This window comes from Periplaneta americana, chromosome 15 (assembly GCF_040183065.1).
Source record: "Periplaneta americana isolate PAMFEO1 chromosome 15, P.americana_PAMFEO1_priV1, whole genome shotgun sequence".
NCBI lineage: Eukaryota > Metazoa > Arthropoda > Insecta > Blattodea > Blattidae > Periplaneta > Periplaneta americana.
This window is the reverse complement of record NC_091131.1, coordinates 1,010,846-1,031,719: the sequence shown is the minus strand read 5'-3', so window position 1 is coordinate 1,031,719 and position 20,874 is coordinate 1,010,846. Positions and strand designations below refer to the sequence as shown.

Sequence of the window (20,874 nt, the reverse complement as noted above, 5' to 3'; positions counted from 1 at the left end):
ATTCAACAGTGTGCCTTACAAGCTACAACTCGATGTATATTCAACAGTGTGCCTTACAAGCTACAACTCGATGTATATTCAACAGTGTGCCTTACAAGCTACAACTCGATGTATATTCAACAGTGTGCCTTACAAGCTACAACTCGATGTATATTCAACAGTGTGCTTTATAAAGTAGATCACGATGTATATTCTACAATGTGCCTTACAAGCTACAACTCGATGGATATTCAACTGTGTGCTTTATAAAGTAGATCACGATGTCTATTCAACAGTGTGCCTTACAAGCTACAACTTGATGTATATTCAACAATGTGCCTTACAAGCTACAACTCGATGTATATTCAACAGTGTGCCTTACAAGCTACAACTCGATGTATATTCAACAGTGTGCCTTACAAGCTACAACTCGATGTATATTCAACAGTGTGCCTTACAAGCTACAACTCGATGTATATTCAACAGTGTGCCTTACAAGCTACAACTCGATGTATATTCAACAGTGTGCTTTATAAAGTAGATCACGATGTATATTCTACAATGTGCCTTACAAGCTACAACTCGATGGATATTCAACTGTGTGCTTTATAAAGTAGATCACGATGTCTATTCAACAGTGTGCCTTACAAGCTACAACTCGATGGATATTCAACAGTGTGCTTTATAAAGTAGATCACGATGTATATTCAACAGTGTGCCTTACAAGCTACAACTCGATGTATATTCAACAGTGTGCCTTACAAACTACAACTCGATGGATATTCAACGGTGTGCCTTACAAAGTACAACTCGATGTATATTCAACAATGTGCCCTACAAGCTACAACTCGATATATATTCCACAGTGTGCTTTATAACGTAGATCACGATGTATATTCAACAATGTGCCCTACAAGCTACAACTCGATGTATATTCCACAGTGTGCTTTATAACGTAGATCACGATGTATATTCAACAATGTGTCCTACAAGCTACAACTCGATGTATATTCCACAGTGTGCTTTATAACTTAGATCACGATGTATATTCAACAATGTGCCCTACAAGCTACAACTCGATGTATATTCCACAGTGTGCTTTATAACGTAGATCACGATGTATATTCAACAATGTGTCCTACAAGCTACAACTCGATGTATATTCAACAGTGTGCTTTATAAAGTAGATCACGATGTCTATTCAACAGTGTGCCTTACAAGCTACAACTCGATGTATATTCAACAGTGTGCTTTATAAAGTAGATCACGATGTATATTCAACAGTGTGCCTTACAAGCTACAACTCGATGGATATTCAACAGTGTGCTTTATAAAGTAGATCACGATGTCTATTCAACAGTGTGCCTTACAAGCTACAACTCGATGGATATTCAACAGTGTGCTTTATAAAGTAGATCACGATGTCTATTCAACAGTGTGCCTTACAAGCTACAACTTGATGTATATTCAACAGTGTGCCTTACAAGCTACAACTCGATGTATATTCAACAGTGTGCCTTACAAGCTACAACTCCATGTATATTCCACAGTGTGCTTTATAACGTAGATCACGATGTATATTCAACAATGTGTCCTACAAGCTACAACTCGATGTATATTCCACAGTGTGCTTTATAACGTAGATCACGATGTATATTCAACAATGTGCCCTACAAGCTACAACTCGATGTATATTCCACAGTGTGCTTTATAACGTAGATCACGATGTATATTCAACAATGTGTCCTACAAGCTACAACTCGATGTATATTCCACAGTGTGCTTTATAACGTAGATCACGATGTATATTTAACAATGTGTCCTACAAGCTACAACTCGATGTATATTCCACAGTGTGCTTTATAACGTAGATCACGATGTATATTCAACAATGTGCCCTACAAGCTACAACTCGATGTATATTCAACAGTATGCTTTATAAGCTAGATCATGATAATTAATCTGCCTTGTTTACATTTAGTTAGTATCTTTTTTTTAATTTCAGCAAGTTTTGGTATATATTGGAATGTAGGCCTAGTTCTTCTACATCTAATTGAATGTAAGTGGACTCTGTTAATTCCTTTTAATTTGCAAGGGTAATATTGAAACAACGCAGAATTATACGTATGTTATTCTTAACCTAACATGTTTAGGAACATTAAATCCAGACGTTTTAGATGAGCAGGGCATGTAGCATGTATGGGTGAATCCAGAAATGCATATAGTGTGTTAGTTGGAATATCCGAAGGAGAAAAACCTTTGGGGAGGCCGAGACACAGATGGGAGGATAATATTAAAATGGATTTGAGACAGGTGGGACATAATGCTAGGGACTGGATTAATCTTGCTCAGGATGGGGACGGATGGGGGACTTACGTGAGGGCGGCAATGAACCTCCGGGTTCTCTGAAAGCCATTTGGTAGTTACTAAGGCAATATTAAAAGCTAAGAGCTGAAGGTATATAATGGAAATATAGAATTGAAGATCCCAATCTCACAACTGTAATTTTGTCGTAATATCTTAGAGCATCAGCACAGTGCACTCTCGGGCTAGCGTCTCTTATCCGCGGATAAGATACTGCACTATCGTGAATCCGTGGCTGCTGACGGGTATGCTTTCTCCCGATACCTTCTACACGATGGTGCGTATTCAAATACACTGCTTATCCGTTACCCATTTCAGCGATGCTGACGACCGCTGTCTTAGAGCACATTATGAAGAGGGATTTTGGACATTTGCTTCTAACATAAACATGAGCGTCTGCGTAACATTATGGATGACTAATTTTATAATGATCGTCAGTCAAGTTTTGAGGGAGAGGAGTTTCTTTTGTAATGTGACAGTTCGCACTCAAACAGCGAGATGGCATAATGCTGGAACAAGGCAGAATTTCTTATACCACACCATAACGGTTCCGGCCGAACAGAATCCACGGAGATGACGAACTCGATCACGAGCCGAATGTCTAGCAAAGATTTTCTGGGTTTACTTGCCACGAATGCACCGTGGTCTGTGGGACTGGCAATATTTTAAGACGGTCATGTCAGCATGAGCTCGCCATGAGTACGTCGCCCACCGTGCAAACAGTCGAGCTGGCTGCCGCCTGTACTCTTCTCCTCTTTCCCGCAAGAGGGATGGAAGGGGTGAATAAATACACTAGTGGTACGAAACATACAGTTCACAATACGATGGCGCGTGTTAGTAAGAACCTATAGAGTTTTATATATTTATGTATTGTGTTTGTTTGATTATTGTATATTAAAGTGTATAATTTATTTTGTTGGAGTGATGAGAAGAATTAATTAACACTGTACATATATACTGTATATATATATATTCATTATATGATTAAATTACGTTAGGGATAAGCTTGTACTTGCTATTTGGGAAAAGGAAATTGTACCAGAACAACGGAAGGAGTCCATAATCGTACCTACCTTTAAGAAGAGGGACAAGACTAACTGTAGTAACTTTCGAGGAATATCACTTTTGTTGACGTCGTACAACATTTTGTCCAATATTCTTTTGAGAAGATTAACTCCATATGTATATGAAATTTTTGGGGATCATCAGTGCAGTTTTATGCGTAATAGATCGACTATGTTAGCAGCTGCATTCAGATTCCAGAATTTGTAGCAACTGTCAGAGGATAGTCAACTTGATTTGAAACTACGTACACAGCAGAAAACAAAGAGGCTGCTCTGTCTGATGTGCACTATTTTAAAGTAAGGGAAACATCTCTGTAGAAAAATAGAAACTTGCACTGATGTTTGTTTCATTAATTGTGCGAAGTACATCAAGATGGACCAACAGGATGAAGTTCAGATTATCTCAAGAAGAAATTAGTGTGGGATGAAGTGGAAAGTGTAAAGCATTATCAGAAAATGTCAATGAAAATTGTTGTGTATGAGTTCACTCATATTGGAGATCATCAGTGTGGTTTTAGACGTAATAGATAGACTATTGATCAGATTTTTTTGTACTCGACAGATATTGGAGAAAAAATGGGAGTATAAGGGTACAGTACATCAGTTATTCATAGATTTCAAAAAGGCATATGACTCGGTTGAGAGAGAAGTTTTATATAACATTCTTATTGAATTTGGTATTCCCAAGAAACTAGTTCGATTAATTAAAAGTTGTCTCAGTGAAACTTACAGCAGAGTTCGTATAGGCCAGCTTCTGTCTGATGCTTTACCAAATCACTGCGGACTAAAGCAAGGAGATGCAGTATCACCTTTATTTTTTAACTTTGCTCTAGATTATAGCGGTCATCAGCACAGAGCACCCTGGGGCTAGTGTCTCTTACCCGCGGAGAACACACTGCACTATGGTGCATTCGTAGCTGCTAGCGGGCATGCTCTCTACCTCTTCCTGCTGCACGACGGGGCATACGGACGGCTCCGCTTACCCTTTACCCATTTCAGCGAGTGCTGACGACCACTGCTTTAGAATATGCCATTAGGACAGTTCAGGATAACAGAGAGGGTTTGGAATTGAACGGGTTACATCAGCTGCTTGTCTATGCGGATGACGTGAATATGTTAGGAGAAAATCCACAAACGATTAGGAAAAGCACGGAAATTTTACTTGAAGCAAGTAAAGCGATAGGTTTGGAAGTAAATACCGAAAAGACAAAGTATATGATTATGTCTCGTGACCGGAATATTGTACGAAATGGAAATATAAAAATTGGAGATTTATCCTTCGAAGAGGTGGAAAAATTCAAATATCTTGGAGCAACAGTAACAGATATAAATGACACTCGGGAGGAAATTAAACGCTGAATAAATATGGGACATGCCTGTTATTATTCGATTGAGAAGCTTTTGTCATCCAGTCTGCTGTCAAAAAACTTTAAAGTTAGAATTTATAAAAACAGTTATATTAGCGGTTGTTCTGTATGGTTGTGAAACTTGGACTCTCACTTTGAGAGAGGAACAGAGATTAAGGGTGTTTGAGAATAAGGTTCTTAGGAAAATATTTGTGGCTAAGAGGGATGAAGTTACAGGAGAATGGAGAAAGTTACACAACGCAGAACTGCATGTATTGTATTCTTCACCTGACATAATTAGGAACATTAAATCCAGACGTTTGAGATGGGCAGGGCATGTAGCACGTATGGGCGAATCCAGAAATACATATAGAGTGTTAGTTGGGAGGCCGGAGGGAGAAAGACCTTTGAGGATGCCGAGACGTAAATGGGAGGATAATATTAAAATGGATTTGAGGGAGGTGGGATATGATGGTAGAGACTGGATTAATCTTGCACAGGATAGGAACCAATGGCAGGTTTATGTAAGGGCGGCAATGAACCTGCGGGTTCCTTAAAAGCCATTTGTAAGTAAGTAAGTATATCAGTAATCATGAAGACTATTAATTGGCACTCAAAACGCATTACTTCTTCTAGAATTAGCAGCAGCTGTTATTCAATCTCAGCATGAAGATGGTTGTTAAAGCGATCACGATGGAGAGGCGCAATGTATGGTGTATAAAAATCACATTATCTGTAAGAACTTTAATGTACAGGGACATCACGGGGTGTATAATTTCCATGAATATGAGAACGTTGCGGAAGATGATAGGATGAAAAGATTGATGATAAAAAAAAACATTTGAAACTATAACTAGTCCAAAATTTTACTAAAATATTTAAAATCTAACTGGAAGTTATAACGCTGTGTCGTTAACAATTTTAAAAGTTTTACTGAGGTTATTATTTATTTGTTTAAATTCCATCTCGCTCGTAAGTTTGCAGAAGTAACGTCAATATTTAAGAGCACTTATAGTATACAATAGTTTTTTCTTTTTACAAATCAATATCAACAAAACTAGACTAACACTACGTTTGACAGATCCTCACATATGAGGGCAGTTTCCAGCAAGCCCATCGCTATGGAGTAAGGGTAGCATGTCTAACCGTCAAACGAGCTGGCCCAGGTTCAAATCCCGGTTGGAACAAGTTACCTAGTTGAGGTTTTCCCTGAACCCATTAAGAGCAAATGCTGAGTAATTTTCGGCGCTGGACCCCGGACTCATTTCGCCGGCATTATCACCTTCATACCATTCAGATGCCAGATAAAGCGTCGAAAAATAATCAACTAAAAAAAAAGTTTTCAGCAAGACTGACATTGGAAGATTGAAACTTTCACGAATAAGGACAAATCCGGATGTTTGTATACGTGTGTAAAAACAAAAGATACTTGAATTACTTTAGTTCTATTTTGAAAAATTCGTCAAAGTATAAACATTTTATAAGGTGTCAGGTTATAGCCTAACTCGCATTAATTCATGGATGGATAGTGTCTTCACAATATAGGCTATTGATATTTCAAATTATGCTATAATGAAAAATAATTTTTATTAACAATTATTGTCAAGTAAACCTCCAAAGAAATACTATTTAACATGACTGTCGAAACATAAATTTCGTAAATAAATTGCCCTAGTAGAGTTATGTATAGATTAGTATTAATTGTGGTACAACGTACACCCCTGACTGACGATTCCTCTAACACTCACAGCGCTCGCAACAGTTGACATGCCTATTTTAAGAAATATTACTTCATGATTTCTATGAAACTTTAAAATATTTCCCCTCAATATCATAAACCTTCACTATCGGCAGTCATTGTTGGCAAATGAATGTCGTCTCGGAGATCAGCCTGGATCAATCTAAGAAGCAGAGTCACTTTAATTACCTCAGCTGGGCTTCATAGTTCGCTGTTCGAATCCGGCCAAGAGCAATAACAGTCCTTACCAGGTCGGTCTCCTGAGTTAGGAACGCCATGTTCCTGAATGAGAGTGCTCCAGATAGAATTTACCGGTCATTTCTCACCGTCATTCAGATTCAATGTTGTAAGTTTTCTCGCCTTGACATGGCAAATTGCTCGTCAAATATAGCCACTATATTTCTCATTTGTTAGAGACAGTCATTACAATGGTCTTAGAATATTAACAAACGAATTGTTTTATAATATATTTTGTCTCGAATCGTGTTATTTTCGATCACCCATTGTCATGCATGTTCGTCGATTTCTTGCACCAAAGACAATTCCCAATTTAGGAAGGAGACGTGATGCATCGAGGATAACAGTTTGCCGATGGTTAGGGGAGAGTCGGGTAGTATCGGACATCGGGTAATATCGGACAGTGAGTTTCTTTCATCTACCACAAGATGATAGTACCTGATTGACATGGTTACGTTTCTGTGATGTAGCATAGAGAAACGTAACCATGTCCTTCAGGTACTACCATATGGTGGCAGATGAAAGAAACGCACTGTCCGATATTACCCGACTCTCCACCCGGATTTTCAGCGTAGGAAGCGTGATGTAATACAATTCACAGGTGGGAAATGTTGATCAAGAGCTTACGGATGCCCAACCTGGACATTATATCATTTGATGTTATGTTGTGATTGCAGTTCCACCAGACGCTGAAGACGTACCTCAACGACCGCGTGTGGGACTTCTACTTCTACGTGAGCAAGAGCTGGCCGGAGACGAGGATCTGCATGCACTTCCCCGGCATGACCAGCTCGGTGAGAACTGCGGCTCCACGAGCCGAAACGCTGTCGCTGCTCAATTGATGCCGTGAAATAGTTTATTCATAATTGTGCACATCAATTAATGTAAAAAGACTTTGGAAATTACCATCCCTTTATTATATTTACTCATATGAAAGCCATAAGCGGAAGGCACTTTATTCCCACGCAGAGAATATATTGAATAAAATGCACACATCTTTAATAATTCGTTAAGAGAATTATTCCGGCCCTATACTTATGACTAGAGCATTTCTTCTGCGAAATTTTTGAAATGGATACTAAGGTCGCAATTTAAACAATAAGAAATTCGACTCCGTGCCTATGACAGCTGATCATTAGCTGGATATGGAGTGATAAAGTGTTGCTGAGCCCCGGTTCTTTTATTTCATAAACTCCGCTCTATTACTAGAACCCCAGCCATATTCAATACATGTCTAATGCATGGCGCAAGATTATTATACGTAAACTGGCGAGAGAATGGATGAAGAAGCAGTGCCCACAGTGTCTGGTCAGTATTATTGATAATTTAATCGACAATTAATTGAAAACTGCATAGAAATATCATAATATATAATTAATACCACATTTAAACGAATCGCGAAGAACCATAGCCATTTCTCACGAGACAGACCGGAAACATTCCTGAAATTCACGAACCGTATTTCGAGCCTGCCTCAAAACATTTCACAAATGTATAAAGATAAAAATTAACAAAGCATAAGTGCCATTTAAAGTCGCAATCTCATACAATTAATGTCTGCTAATGGCCAGTCCTCCGAGCCGAAGCAGCTCGGCCCCACAGTCCGTGGCGTGCGCCACCTTGAATGGACCCTGCACTCGGCGTCGGCCTCCATCGATCCCCGCCTGCCGCAGTCACGTGACGTCGCGACGCCCGCTCAATAGTCTCCCCGACTTGCGCAGTTAGCCGTGTGACGTCACACAACTGCGCCGTGTCGTGGCCGACTCCATTTTAATAAGACGGGAAGCCATTCAGTTGCGTCACTGTCCGCTTCCTTTAAGACGAAGTACTCTAATCACAGGGAACAGTCGGCCATGTCAGGACAGAGGCCGTCACGTGGTATTCAATCTTCTTTGCTAGCGTAGCCTCAAAATACATTCATTTTATCTTCGTACCCCCAAACTGCATTACAATTACAGTATAAATAAGAAATAACAAGACTATGACTGATTCTGTATGGAAAATAAGTGATTATTATTATTATTATTATTATTATTATTATTATTATTATTATTATTGGCGGCCGGGTAGCTCAGTTGGTAGAGCAGCTGGCTACGGACTGGCAGGTCCGGGGTTCGATCCCAGGTGGTGACAGGATTTTTCTCGTTTCCAAACTTTCAGAACGGCCCCGAGGTTCACTCAGCCTCCTATAAAATTGAGTACCGGGTCTTTCCCGGGGGTAAAAGGCGGTCAGAGCGTGGTGCCGACCACACCACCTTATTCTAGTGCCGAGGTCATGGAAAGCATGGGGCTCTACCTCCTTGCCCCCCCAAGTGCCTTCATGGCATGTTACGGGGATACCTTATTATTATTATTATTATTATTATTATTATTATTATTATTATTATTATTATTATACAAAAGTTACACGTGCAATAAAATAATAAATAATAAAATTATAATATAATATATAAAATATTATTGAAGCATGTAAAAACAAGAATTGATATAAAACAAAATATGTAAACTGCGATAAAGTTAATATGTCAACATATTTATATACCTAGTCAGTGGCATGCGCACCCTTGGGGGTACGCGTACCATATACTGAATACCACTGCCAAGAACAGAGTCGTTTCTATTTCAGTGCTACTGCACTCTCAAAAGTAGTTCAATTAATTATTAAAGTAGATTATAAATAACGACATAATGGCCACGAATCCTGAATGGATTTATCGATTGTTTTAGTAGGCGACAATTTTTTTTCTCTTTTACGGACGAGGGGCCCGAAGGCTTACACTGCAGCCTGAGGCTTATTGTGCTTACCACTCCTATTCTGTGAATGATTGGGTAGCCGAACGGCCGCGCTCTTGTACAAGTACAGCACCTGCACCGTGAACTTAACCCGGGCTATTGTATGGATGATGATGATGATGATGATATGTGAATTAATGATGACGAAATGAGTCCGAGGTCCAACGCGGAAAGTTACCCAGCAATTCTGCTTCAATTGGTTGAGGGAAAACTCCGGAAAAAACCCCAACCAGGATTTGAACCCGGGCCCGCCAGACGTGCTGACCATTACTCCCCAGCGGTGGACTTAGCAGATATTTACTATAGACCTACTCCCGACTGGAAATGCAATAAAAGAATTATTTTCATTATTTAAAATGTGATAAAGACGTCCATATTCAGAGACTACAAGATACACTAGTAACAGCACTTCACGGTTAATAAATCGATGACCTTTCTAACTTTGTAAATTGCGAAAATCGATTAACGACTAAAGCGACAGAAACGCAGTTGCTAGGATTAGTCAGAGTCCACGAAAGAGAATTAAATGCTGACATCCTGATACAGAGCTTACCTGCCTGCCATTTCTAGCTGCCTTAAACAATTTGTGCATTTCAAACATCATCAAGTAAAATACTACCGCGACCTGCTCAGAAACAGCTAACGAAGGACTGGAGAAAGCTAGGCGCTGTAAAACATGGCTGGTATCTAAACTGGTCTTTATTTCATGGTCCTTAACAACCTAAACAATGCTTATTCACGGCAGTGAATTAAAAGTCTTTAATTCACGCTTTCACGCTGTGAATAAACAAACACCTTTTCCATGACAATCAATACATTAGCAACCATAAAATCCATACATTCATTCATTATAACTTCTTCACAAACAACACATTACCATACAAAGAAAAGGCGTACAATTCAAAATTAAATTTAGATGCCAGTGATGGATAAAATATTGTATAGCACACGAGAGTGAACAGATTTTACTGACTCTCTCTTACAGGCTATTCATAAGTCCGTAAAACATAAAACAAAAATTCATAACTACTAAACTACACAACGAATAACAAATTACTTTACATTGGAATAAAGAGAAACTCTCCAAGTCCACCTTTGCTAATACGACATACTTCCATGCGGTAAGCCATCTCGCTCCAGCATGTCACGGTTTGAACAGAGCCACGGCAACTATAATCCGGTAGCGAAGTTCCTGGAGATCAGCGGTGAGCGGAGGCACATAGACAATATCCTTCACAAACCCCCACAAGAAAAAGTCACATGCAGTTAAATCTGGTGATCGTGGTGGCCACTTCATTAATCTGTCATCTTCTCGTCCTGTGCGTCCGATCCATCTGTGGCAAATTTTATTAAGATACTTTCGCACGTTGTTGTAATAGTGACAGAGAGATCCATCTTCCTGAGAGATGTAATCATTGCTGTCTTCATTCAGCTGAGGCATCAGGCAGTTTTGTAACATGTCGAAGTAAATCATCCCAGATGGGCTCTACAGTGAAAAATGGCCCATACACCTTCTCTTTCGAAATCGCACGGAAGACATTCACCTTAGGTGAGTCTCTCACATGCTGTATGACTGCGCGGGAAATTTCAGTTCCCCATATGCGCACATTGTGCCGATTCACTTTTCCGGAGTGATGAAAAGTTGCTTCGTCGCGATGAGCAAGTCAGCGAAACCATCTACTTCAAATCTTGGACGAGGTCCTTGCATATCCCAACACACAAAACGATTGCTCACGTTTAGTAAACGTAATTTTACCGTTATTGATAACTACTGCCACCTAGCGATAAATCATGACAACTAAGAGCGGGCTTTTCTTATTAAAAAAAAAACTTTGAGAGTTTCTCTCTCTATCGGCATGTCACTTGCCATAATATGTTGCGTACTTCATTTGTTATTAAACTTCAAAATGTTTCACGGACTTATGAATAACCCCATACTGTAAACTACTATCAAATAACCAATTTGCGCAAATTCCTCGTTCACTTGTGGAGTTTCGCGAAGTCTAAAATTTGAGCAGCCGACACATTATCTAAATCCAAAGAGTTACGTCAACGAAGAGACCAAAACTTTAGGCTACAACTTCACTAATAGTAACAGTTTTCTTTGTGAGTTTCCGGAACTGAAATCTAATATCAAATGGTGTTTGTGGAGGTTTTCCCGTATCTATTTCATCTTCGATTCAATATCACTCATAACAAAGTGGTATCAGTGTAAGTGCACGAGCTTCGGTGATGGTAGATGGAATAACCAGCCAGATTACTGATTCTTTGTGAAACGCACAGTGGAGATGCCGTGTGGTGAGGCTTGCTAGCATTCATGGGATTATCATAGTGTCAGCACGCGTTTGGTATCTGGTGACCGTTATTAACTGCACGAGTCTTTTGTACCATTTTCATAAAAGTTATTCATTCATTTTTATCACACCACACAACTCCACAAGGAATATTCCAAAACTTTGAATCAAATCACTTACCATGTAAAGTGCATATCACAAGAAAGACTATAGCTCGTCGTGAAATGCAAGCACGACTTTTATCTGAACGATATTTGCACAGTAAAACAATACGCAAAAATATGAAAATTCGGATTTTTTGTAGGGTTTATTATCTTTCTAAAAAAGAAATGTGAATGATATAGACTTATCATTGAGGTTCAATACGCCTATGTACACTTTGTTTGTTTACCTTACTTTGTCTGGTTACAAACATAACTAACAGCCTTTTAAGATTATCTGTTGTCACACTTTATCACATACCTCCAGGGTGCGAAATCGTTAAAAGTTGGTGGGGGAAAAGAATTTTTACCTTTATGTTACGTATAAAAGTTTGGGAAGTTACAAGTACATATGGCTTTCAAATACATGCAATGAAAACATTGCCATTTTAAAAGAAAAGTAGATGTTAAAATATGTCAAATAAAAGTAGGAGCTTACCTTAAAGAAAAATGTTGATGTGGTGCTGCTCCGTCGTGCTTTTCTTTGGCGAGTAAGACTGATCTGCCGGATGATGTCCGGAGGTGACCCATCTATCTGCGACAGTAAAGGCATCCCACAAATTCAATGGCAGCCCATTAACTTTAGTTGACATTAGAGACTGTAAAGTTTTCACCAACAAACGATTTGTTTCGGCAGTTTCGATGCTATGAGCAACGCTCCAACCTCGTTCACACGCCGCAGTTGACAGAGACACTGAACGGACTTTCCGTATTAATTTTTCCAGAATAGGCAAAGCATTGCAGGTTAGAGAGCCTGACTTGTACTCTCTCCATTGTGACACAGCAGTGAGCAACTCAGCTGCTTTTTATACATCAGAATTACCGTACAAATCACTTTTACCGCTAATTTTATTTTCTTCAAGAACTGAGAAACACTTTATCACTTCACTTGAAGGAAACCTTCTTTCAAGTTCATTTATTAAACTTTGAATTATTAGTCCTCTTATTTTGTCAAACTCTCTGTTTTCACCTTCCTCTTCAGGTTGAAGTTTACAGTATATTAAATAATTTTCTTTGCAAAAACTCAAATAAAGATCATCATTAACACGCATTTCTTTAAGAGTTTGTGTTGCGGAATTAATTTTATTTTCTATTTCACTGTAAGAAACAGACTCTTTTTGCATTGTGTACTAATAAAATTAGAGACAGAACATGATATATCTAATAAGAAACTCAGCAATAGAATATTTTTTTCTCAATGAAAGCTTTTTATATAGCCTTCCCAATTTACAACGGTCTCTACTTAATAATTCACGGCTTTCAGATTCTAAGTTTAGGCACTGCATGATACAACCAAAATCTTTGAATACTGCCAACAAAGCATCCTTCTCACTAGAAATCCAACGAATATGAAACAGCTTTTTAGTTTTCAGATAACCTGTGATGCCTATAGCCGCCGCAATGTTCTTAAATTTTGCAGCTGTATGTGGTTTATTGAAAATTTTATAAAGTTCATCTAGCAAGCATTCGAAGTTATGAACATCACTGACGTCACTAAAAACTTGTTCAGAAACAAGGTCCATCCTATGAGCCATACAATGTACACTAATCAGGTGTGGAGATATGTTTCTCCTAATTCTAGCTACAACACCTTCTTTTTTACCAGTATATAGGAAAATAATATTTTTTGTCTTATTTTCGTGTCAGTGTCTTAAGTTGCTGTAGTTGTGATTGGAGTTCGTGATGTGTTCTGAGTAGGTTGAATTGTGTGGTTTGGTTGTGGCTGTGATATGTTCCTTGTAACATGTTTGAAATGATCTTCCAGTCTGTCCAATGTAGAACTCGTTGCAACTGTTGTATACCTCCTATTACATTGTATTTGTTTGCATGTTAAGATCTTCTGTATGCAGAGTTGTATTTTAGCTTGTTGAAAGATGATGCAATCTTGTATGTGTTCTTGTTTTCGTATATTAGTGTGATATATTTTTGTTCTTGTGTTTGTGTTGTGTTTAATCTTTCTTATGATGTTGTCTATGTTGGGGTTGTATCAATATTCCTGTGCTATGTATTTGATGGTGTGTATTTCTTCCTCATAATCTTGTTGGCTCATAGGAATGTTGATGTATCATGGATCGGAATTCTGCGAGTTTGTGTTGTGTGGGGTGATTGGAGGTGTTGTATATGTATGTTTGTTATTGTAGCAGTGGATTTCCTGTATATTTTGAACATGTGTTTGTTGTCTGTTTTTGTTATTGTGATGTCTAAGAAATTTATGGATTTATTGTTTTTTGTTTCTAGTGTGTAGTGTAGTTTTGGATGTATTTTGTTTATGTGTAGGTCTTCAGTCTGTCTTTTGCATAGTATTAGTACGTTATCTACGTATCTGTGCCAGTAAATGATGACGTCTGCGTGTTCGCTGTTGCAAATATTGTGCTGACAACCAAATATTTTTTTTTATAAAATATACAAATTTGGGCTTTATGCAATAAAATCCTGAAAATATGTTACAATATATGCACATGAAGGATTAACTTTGCAGCCCAACGGTCGTATGTACGAGAGCTTCAGCGTGTTCTGCCCGTGCGACCAGCTGGACGACCTGCAGCTCGTGGAGGAGGAGGACGTGCTCATCGACTGGAGCAGGCCCATCTATCTCAACTTCACGCACCACCTGATACTGGAGCACCTGGAGAACTTCTACACGGCCTCCATCGGCACTGTGGAGAAGGTGTGCGGCGATGTGTACGTGTGCACGAGCCCCCCCGACGACATCCAGCCCGAGGAGTGAGTATCGCCAGAGGATATACACGACCTGATTCCCGCCTCATGCGCGGAAAACGTAATAGTTACGTCATTCTCTCACATCGGAATACCTGGATATGTCGTGGTCACACTGCATGCTATCGCTATCTCGTGTATTAAATAACTTTACAACTAACATGTTGCGCCACCTCTTGGTTTTACAAAATCAAATCAAAGATTTAATTTTACGAGCAGTGTTCAATATTTATATCAACAAATCAAATAATTTCTACGTAGACAAAAAAATTCTCTCTCAATACATCATAATAATATGTTGTAATTAAAAATACTAATTTTAAATAATCAATTTCGAAATTAATATTATTCATATTGTTATTTTATGAAAAGTCTCAGAATATATAGATGGTGTTTGAGTGAAGTTCGCTACCTAAATCATAAAAATGAGTTTTGAGATAAATCAAAATTAAGTTACAACACTTATTGCAAAGAATTTTCTACACAAACAAAACGCGTCAAATGCTGATTATTATTTTGTTTTTTGCACACCCATTTGTAGAATTTAATTTGTGTATTCACCTGGGGAACAAAAGTCCATTTGCATAAAAAAATTATTTAATCCTCTTAACCTGAATACCATCAATATAACAGCACAGTATTTGTACTTTTTATACTTTTACATGCATTCATTTGTTTGCATTCTAAAAGATAAAATTCTTAAACTAACCTCAAACCTTACAAATTCTGGTGTCTACATTACTCGTATACAATATACTGTATATTTATTTACTTACATGTGAAGTATATCAAATCCAACATAGTCAAATGATGAATCGCAGACAGATCAGTTAGAACAACAAGCAAGTAGTGATAGCTTACAGAAAATCCGTCCTTGGCATGTGGCATTATTTTGTAACAATAGTTGGAAAAAAGTATCTCCAATACACACAAGCCCATCTGGTCTCCTCTGGAAAAGCATACTTTTCTTGTTCTGGAGAAAGAAATCTTCGTTTCCAAGGGCATTAACCCAACACCTACTATTGCTCGGCTTCTCGAGAAAGGAGGGCGCAGCTCTCCGTTTTGCAATCTAAGAAGATTGCTGGTGTCGGTTCTCAATCTCAGAGAAACTGGAAGAAAGTACTGGATTACTTCAAGAAGCACGAATTGATTGTTAGAATTAGAAAATATTACAGAAATTGTTGAAGGTAAAATGTTGCCTATTGATGTGCAATCAAGTTCGGAAAAGTAAAGGGTGATCAAGGAAAACAAGAAGAACCCAAACTCATAGATATTGTTGAAATGGTAAAACTTTGTGGACAGCAAGGTTTAGCCTCGAGAGGCTCAAAGGAAGGTGACCTGAAGTGCTTGATGTACATGATGTCTCATACCACAACTGATGACATACTACAAAACAAGCAATCAATCAATAATTTCTGTTTTTCTTACAAAAAGTTCGGAAATTTGATACAGTATTAATGAATTTAAGAATAAAAACCCCAATATTGTCATTTTTTTTACTTCATTTCATTACTCTTGTACTTTCATCTCATGTTTCTCCGAAATCAAATTATACTTTATTTTTAAATTTATCATTGTTCTGTATACTCTCCGCAAATCATATTGAATCTTATTTTTAATTTAAGCTCTGCTTTGTATTCTGGATCCTAATGGTCAGCCATAGATGTTGGCCAGATGTCCCAACTTGTGGAATTAGTAGGCCAAGGGTTCCATTTCGTGGCACACTGGTTTAAAGACTGTTATATCAGACCAGCAATTGGCAATGATGAACTGTCGTTGCCTGAGAATTACATTAAATTTAAGTTGGAATTAAAATTATTAATGTCGAGTTGCAGTTGTCAGAAACTTAATTTATTTTCTTATTACAAAACTCAGTACGGTGTTGAGAATGGCTACAACATTGCAATAGCTTTCTTTGATATAGATGAGTAATGTTCTGTAATGCTTAGCCAGAAAGAATCCACACGAGCAATTGGTCTCACTGTCAATGTAGAATCACAACACAAATCAATTATGGTTTCAGGAAATGGAGCTGAAAAGTTGAAACAATTGATTGTCGATCATATTGTGAACCTTGAAAAAAAAAAAAAATTGTAAACTGTTTTCCATCGCTGTCCACAACAAACCTAGACTGAATTTTGACACCTTTTGATTTTTCCGATAGAGTAGAAGGTCCCGGGTAGCTCAGTTGGTAGAGCATTGGTACATTTAACCAAAGGTCCCGGATTTGATACCCGACCCCGGAACAATTTTTCCCTCGAAATTATTCAAATCAACTTTACAGGGAGTTATACCTGAAAGCTTGATTTGCACAAATCAATTAGTTCTTCTCTTTCTCCTGCCATCAGATCCAAATCTTCAACGTGAATATGTTAGAAGAAAATCCACAAACGATTAGGGAAAATACGGAAATTTTACTTGAAGCAAGTAAAGAGATAGGTTTGGAAATAAATCCCGAAGAGACAAAGTATATGATTATGTCTCGTGACCAAAATATTGTACGAAATGGAAATATAAAAATTGGAAATTTATCCTTTGAAAGGGTGGAAAAATTCAAATACTGGGAGCAACAGTAACAAATATAAATGATACTCGGGAGGAAATTAAACACAGAATAAATATGGAAATGCGTGTTATTATTCGGTTGAGAAGCTTTTATCATCCAGTCTGCTGTCAAAAAATCTGAAAGTTAGAATTTATAAAACAGTTACCGGTATATTACCGGTTGTTCTTTATGGTTGTGAAACTTCGGTTCTGGACAATTGGCCACAGAAAATTGGTAACTGGGACAATTGGCCACAGAAAATTGGTAATAGGGACAATTCGTCACAAATAGACATTTTGCCACACTGAGGTACAAAGATAAATACCCGAATCAGATCACCTTCCACTGTTTCCTGAAGTTGGTCAAATGCTTCATGGACATCCTCTACTGGAACAAAAGCTAGCGAGACGAGTGAGTGGAACTGTGCCCTCAGTTCTGAACTTTCTTCAACATTATATTGCCGCACCAACCCTTCGGTATGAAGCTGTCTCCAGAAAAAACTGGGCTAAGTGAAAAAGACAGCCAGCTGCCTTAACTCCGTCAAATTTACTTTTGATTACGTTTATAACAGTTACTTCGTAATCAATAGATATGAATCTTGGATTTAATTTATTTTCAAAACGTCACCCTATTTCTCGTTTCAATACTCGAAAGAGTGTTTCATACGCCTCCCTGGTTTTCCGTTCCATCAGCGTCATTACTACAGGCATCCATTCCCCTCTTACATTGACATGTATAGTGTAAAGTTGCAGCATGATTGAAGGAGCAGACATAAAGGTCCCATCCATTATCCAAAATGTGACCGTAACAATTTATTTAAATGTGAATTATTGGCAAATATGATAACTTTCACGTTGTCCTCCGGTTCAAAATACAACCACCTTTCTCCTTGTACAGTCTTAGTGTATCTGTCGGTCATAACGTTCAGTTCGTCAATATTCCTTGGTTCAGGTGGTAGGTGCAGCTTCCTGGTACGGCGCACAGTTTTTTTAATAGATGGTTTCTTCGGTAGATTCACATTGGCTTCGCTTGCAATACGTTGTAACTCATTTTGAATAATGACAGACGTTGGTTCTCGGGAAGTCCCCGCCCTTGCCTTCATGTCCTCTACACATTCCTTTGCCTTAATCCTTCCCCAGTCTGCAGAATGAGTCTTGTGTTCAGACGGTTCTTTGACGACACTGCTTCCATCTTCTGATAACGTGACTGTTGCATTACACCCACCACACTTGTCACAGCGCCAAACATCTCCATTCTTATTTTCTCTAAGTCTCGTGTACATGTAGCCAAGCTATATTAATTTGTCAGAGCCTCTTTCTGATTTTGTGAAGCGAATTTCTTCCGCCATAGTTTCGAATTAGTTTACAGCTTCTGGATTTGTCTTGTGTTACCATAGAAATATATTATAAATTGTTGCGAATTTGAGTATTGCCTTGAATTTTAATGTGTGGCTAATTGTCTTCGATACGAATTTCAATTATGTGGCGAGTTGCCTTGTGGCCAATTTTCTGTGGCTAGTTATCCCCAACCCGTGAAACTTGCACTCTCACTTTGAGAGAGGAACAAGGCTAAGGATGTTCGAGAATAAGGTGCTTAGGAAAATATTTGGGGCTAAGAGGGATGAAGTTACAGGAGAATGCAGAAAGTTACACAACATAGAACTGAACGCATTGTATTCTTCACCTAACGTAATTAGGGATATTAAATCCAAATGTTTGAGATGGACAGGGCATGTAGCATGTATGGGTGAATCTAAAAATGCATATAGAGTGTTAATTGAAACGACCTCTGGGGAGGCCAAGGCGTAGATGGAAGGCTAATTTAAAAATATATTTGAGGGAGATGGGATAAGATGGTAGAGACTGGATTAATCTTGCTTAAGATAAGGACTGAGGGTGGGCTTATGTGAACCCCAGGTTCTTAAAAGCCAATTTTAAGTTATTATTATTATTATTATTATTATTATTATTATTATTATTACCTTGTTGTGCCTATTATTCATTCATTCCAAGGGTAGGGCTTTCACTGCAAACCCAACTTTCTCCAATCTTTCCTATTTTCAAGTCAGTAAATTATTAGCAACATTATTTTATCATTTTCAACTGCTGGGTAAGCAAATCTTTACTGTTAACAAAAGTCTTGGCTAAGCTATCAGCTGTTATATCTTGAGGTTTGGATTATCTTTAGTTTGTATATTGGAAAGGATGTAAAACTTGGGATCTAAAAATAAACGAAAAGAAATCAAAAGTCCTAATCTGCAAAAAGGGCAACGTGCATAGTAAGAAAGAGAAATGGTACGTGAATAAAGTTCCAATTGATTGTGTTTCCAGATTCAAATACCTAGGAGTGATAATAGACAGTAGGGGAAATTGGAAGTTTCAAAATGAACTGGCACTGAATAAAGGTAAAAATGCACTCCAAGCAGTAGACAGATGCCTAAATAAATGGCCGAATATTGGGATATAATGCACTAGTAGAATCAAAGATATTATATAATATTGAGATCTGGGGTAGTAGGTTATCCAGCAGAAACATCGATAAAGTAAGAGCCAAAATGTGTAAAAAATTTCTAGGAATACCGGAGAATGCTTCTAACCTGGCAGCGTTACTAGAGATGGGAATCGATTCGAGTCTGGGAATTATTCTAGAAAGAAAAATCAAATATTTAGGTAATATTCTGTGTACGAATGATTCGGCAGTTATGAAAACATGTATCTTTTGTATGAAAGCAGCTAATTGGAAATCGAATTGGCTGAAGGAGCTGGAACGAGAAATAAGCAGATTAGGTCTAAATTGGCTATGGAGAGAACTAGGGTCTATAAACACGAAAACTATTGGAAGAATAGTAAAAGAGAGGTCAAACGAAACTTCGAGACAAGATATTTTTAGTAATATTAAAGACCTAGGATCACTAAAATACTATAGGGAGGTTAAGCAGTTTTGGGAACAGGAAGAATATGTTAGACTAAATTCAAGGGAAGAGAGAACAGGAATGGCATGGTGGAGATTAGGTATCTGGACACTCAAGAATAGGAGAGGGAACGTAGAGAAGGATAAATGTCCTTTGTGTGGACTAGCTGAAGACGCAATGCATATTGCGCTGAAGTGTCAGGCAACGAATGATTTGAGACACAGTTGGGTAGATAAAAAATTTCTACAAATAAACGCTATAGTAGCTTATAAAAAAATGGTCACCTAAATGCAAGCAATCTGCATAAATTAGGAAAATTTCTGTTTAGAGTTAAAATTAGATGGGAAGAGAAAGTCAAAGCTCTAACGGAGATGGAATTATAAAGGTTGAGTAGTCACACGAAACTACGAAGAGTAGTCAATGAAGTTAACAGAATAATTCTTAAGAGATTGAGCATAAAATGAAAAGGCTAAGGTAGGAGTTTTAAATACAAGAGCATACTTATTATTAGTTGTGTACCATTATTATTATTATTATTATTATTATTATTATTATTATTATTATTAGTATTGTAAACAGAGGATGCTTATAGATTCATTATGTATTAGTTTTTGTTATATTTGTATAGAGAGTGATGGCGGATTAAGAACTGGAATACATCTAATCCGCCATGACGTGAACAATG

The 20,874-nt window shown here is 37.9% G+C and overlaps 1 protein-coding gene across 1 annotated transcript in view; it reads left to right on the top strand.

The window, feature by feature from the left end:
* The window catches only part of LOC138715793 (uncharacterized), a 53,792-nt gene that overhangs the window by 25,884 nt on the left and 7,034 nt on the right, over window positions 1–20,874 (top strand). Inside the window, exons 3-4 of the mRNA XM_069848870.1 lie at window positions 7,406–7,522; window positions 14,495–14,739. Of these exons, the coding sequence (XP_069704971.1) occupies window positions 7,406–7,522; window positions 14,495–14,739 (362 nt within the window). The remainder of the gene's footprint in view (window positions 1–7,405; window positions 7,523–14,494; window positions 14,740–20,874) is intronic.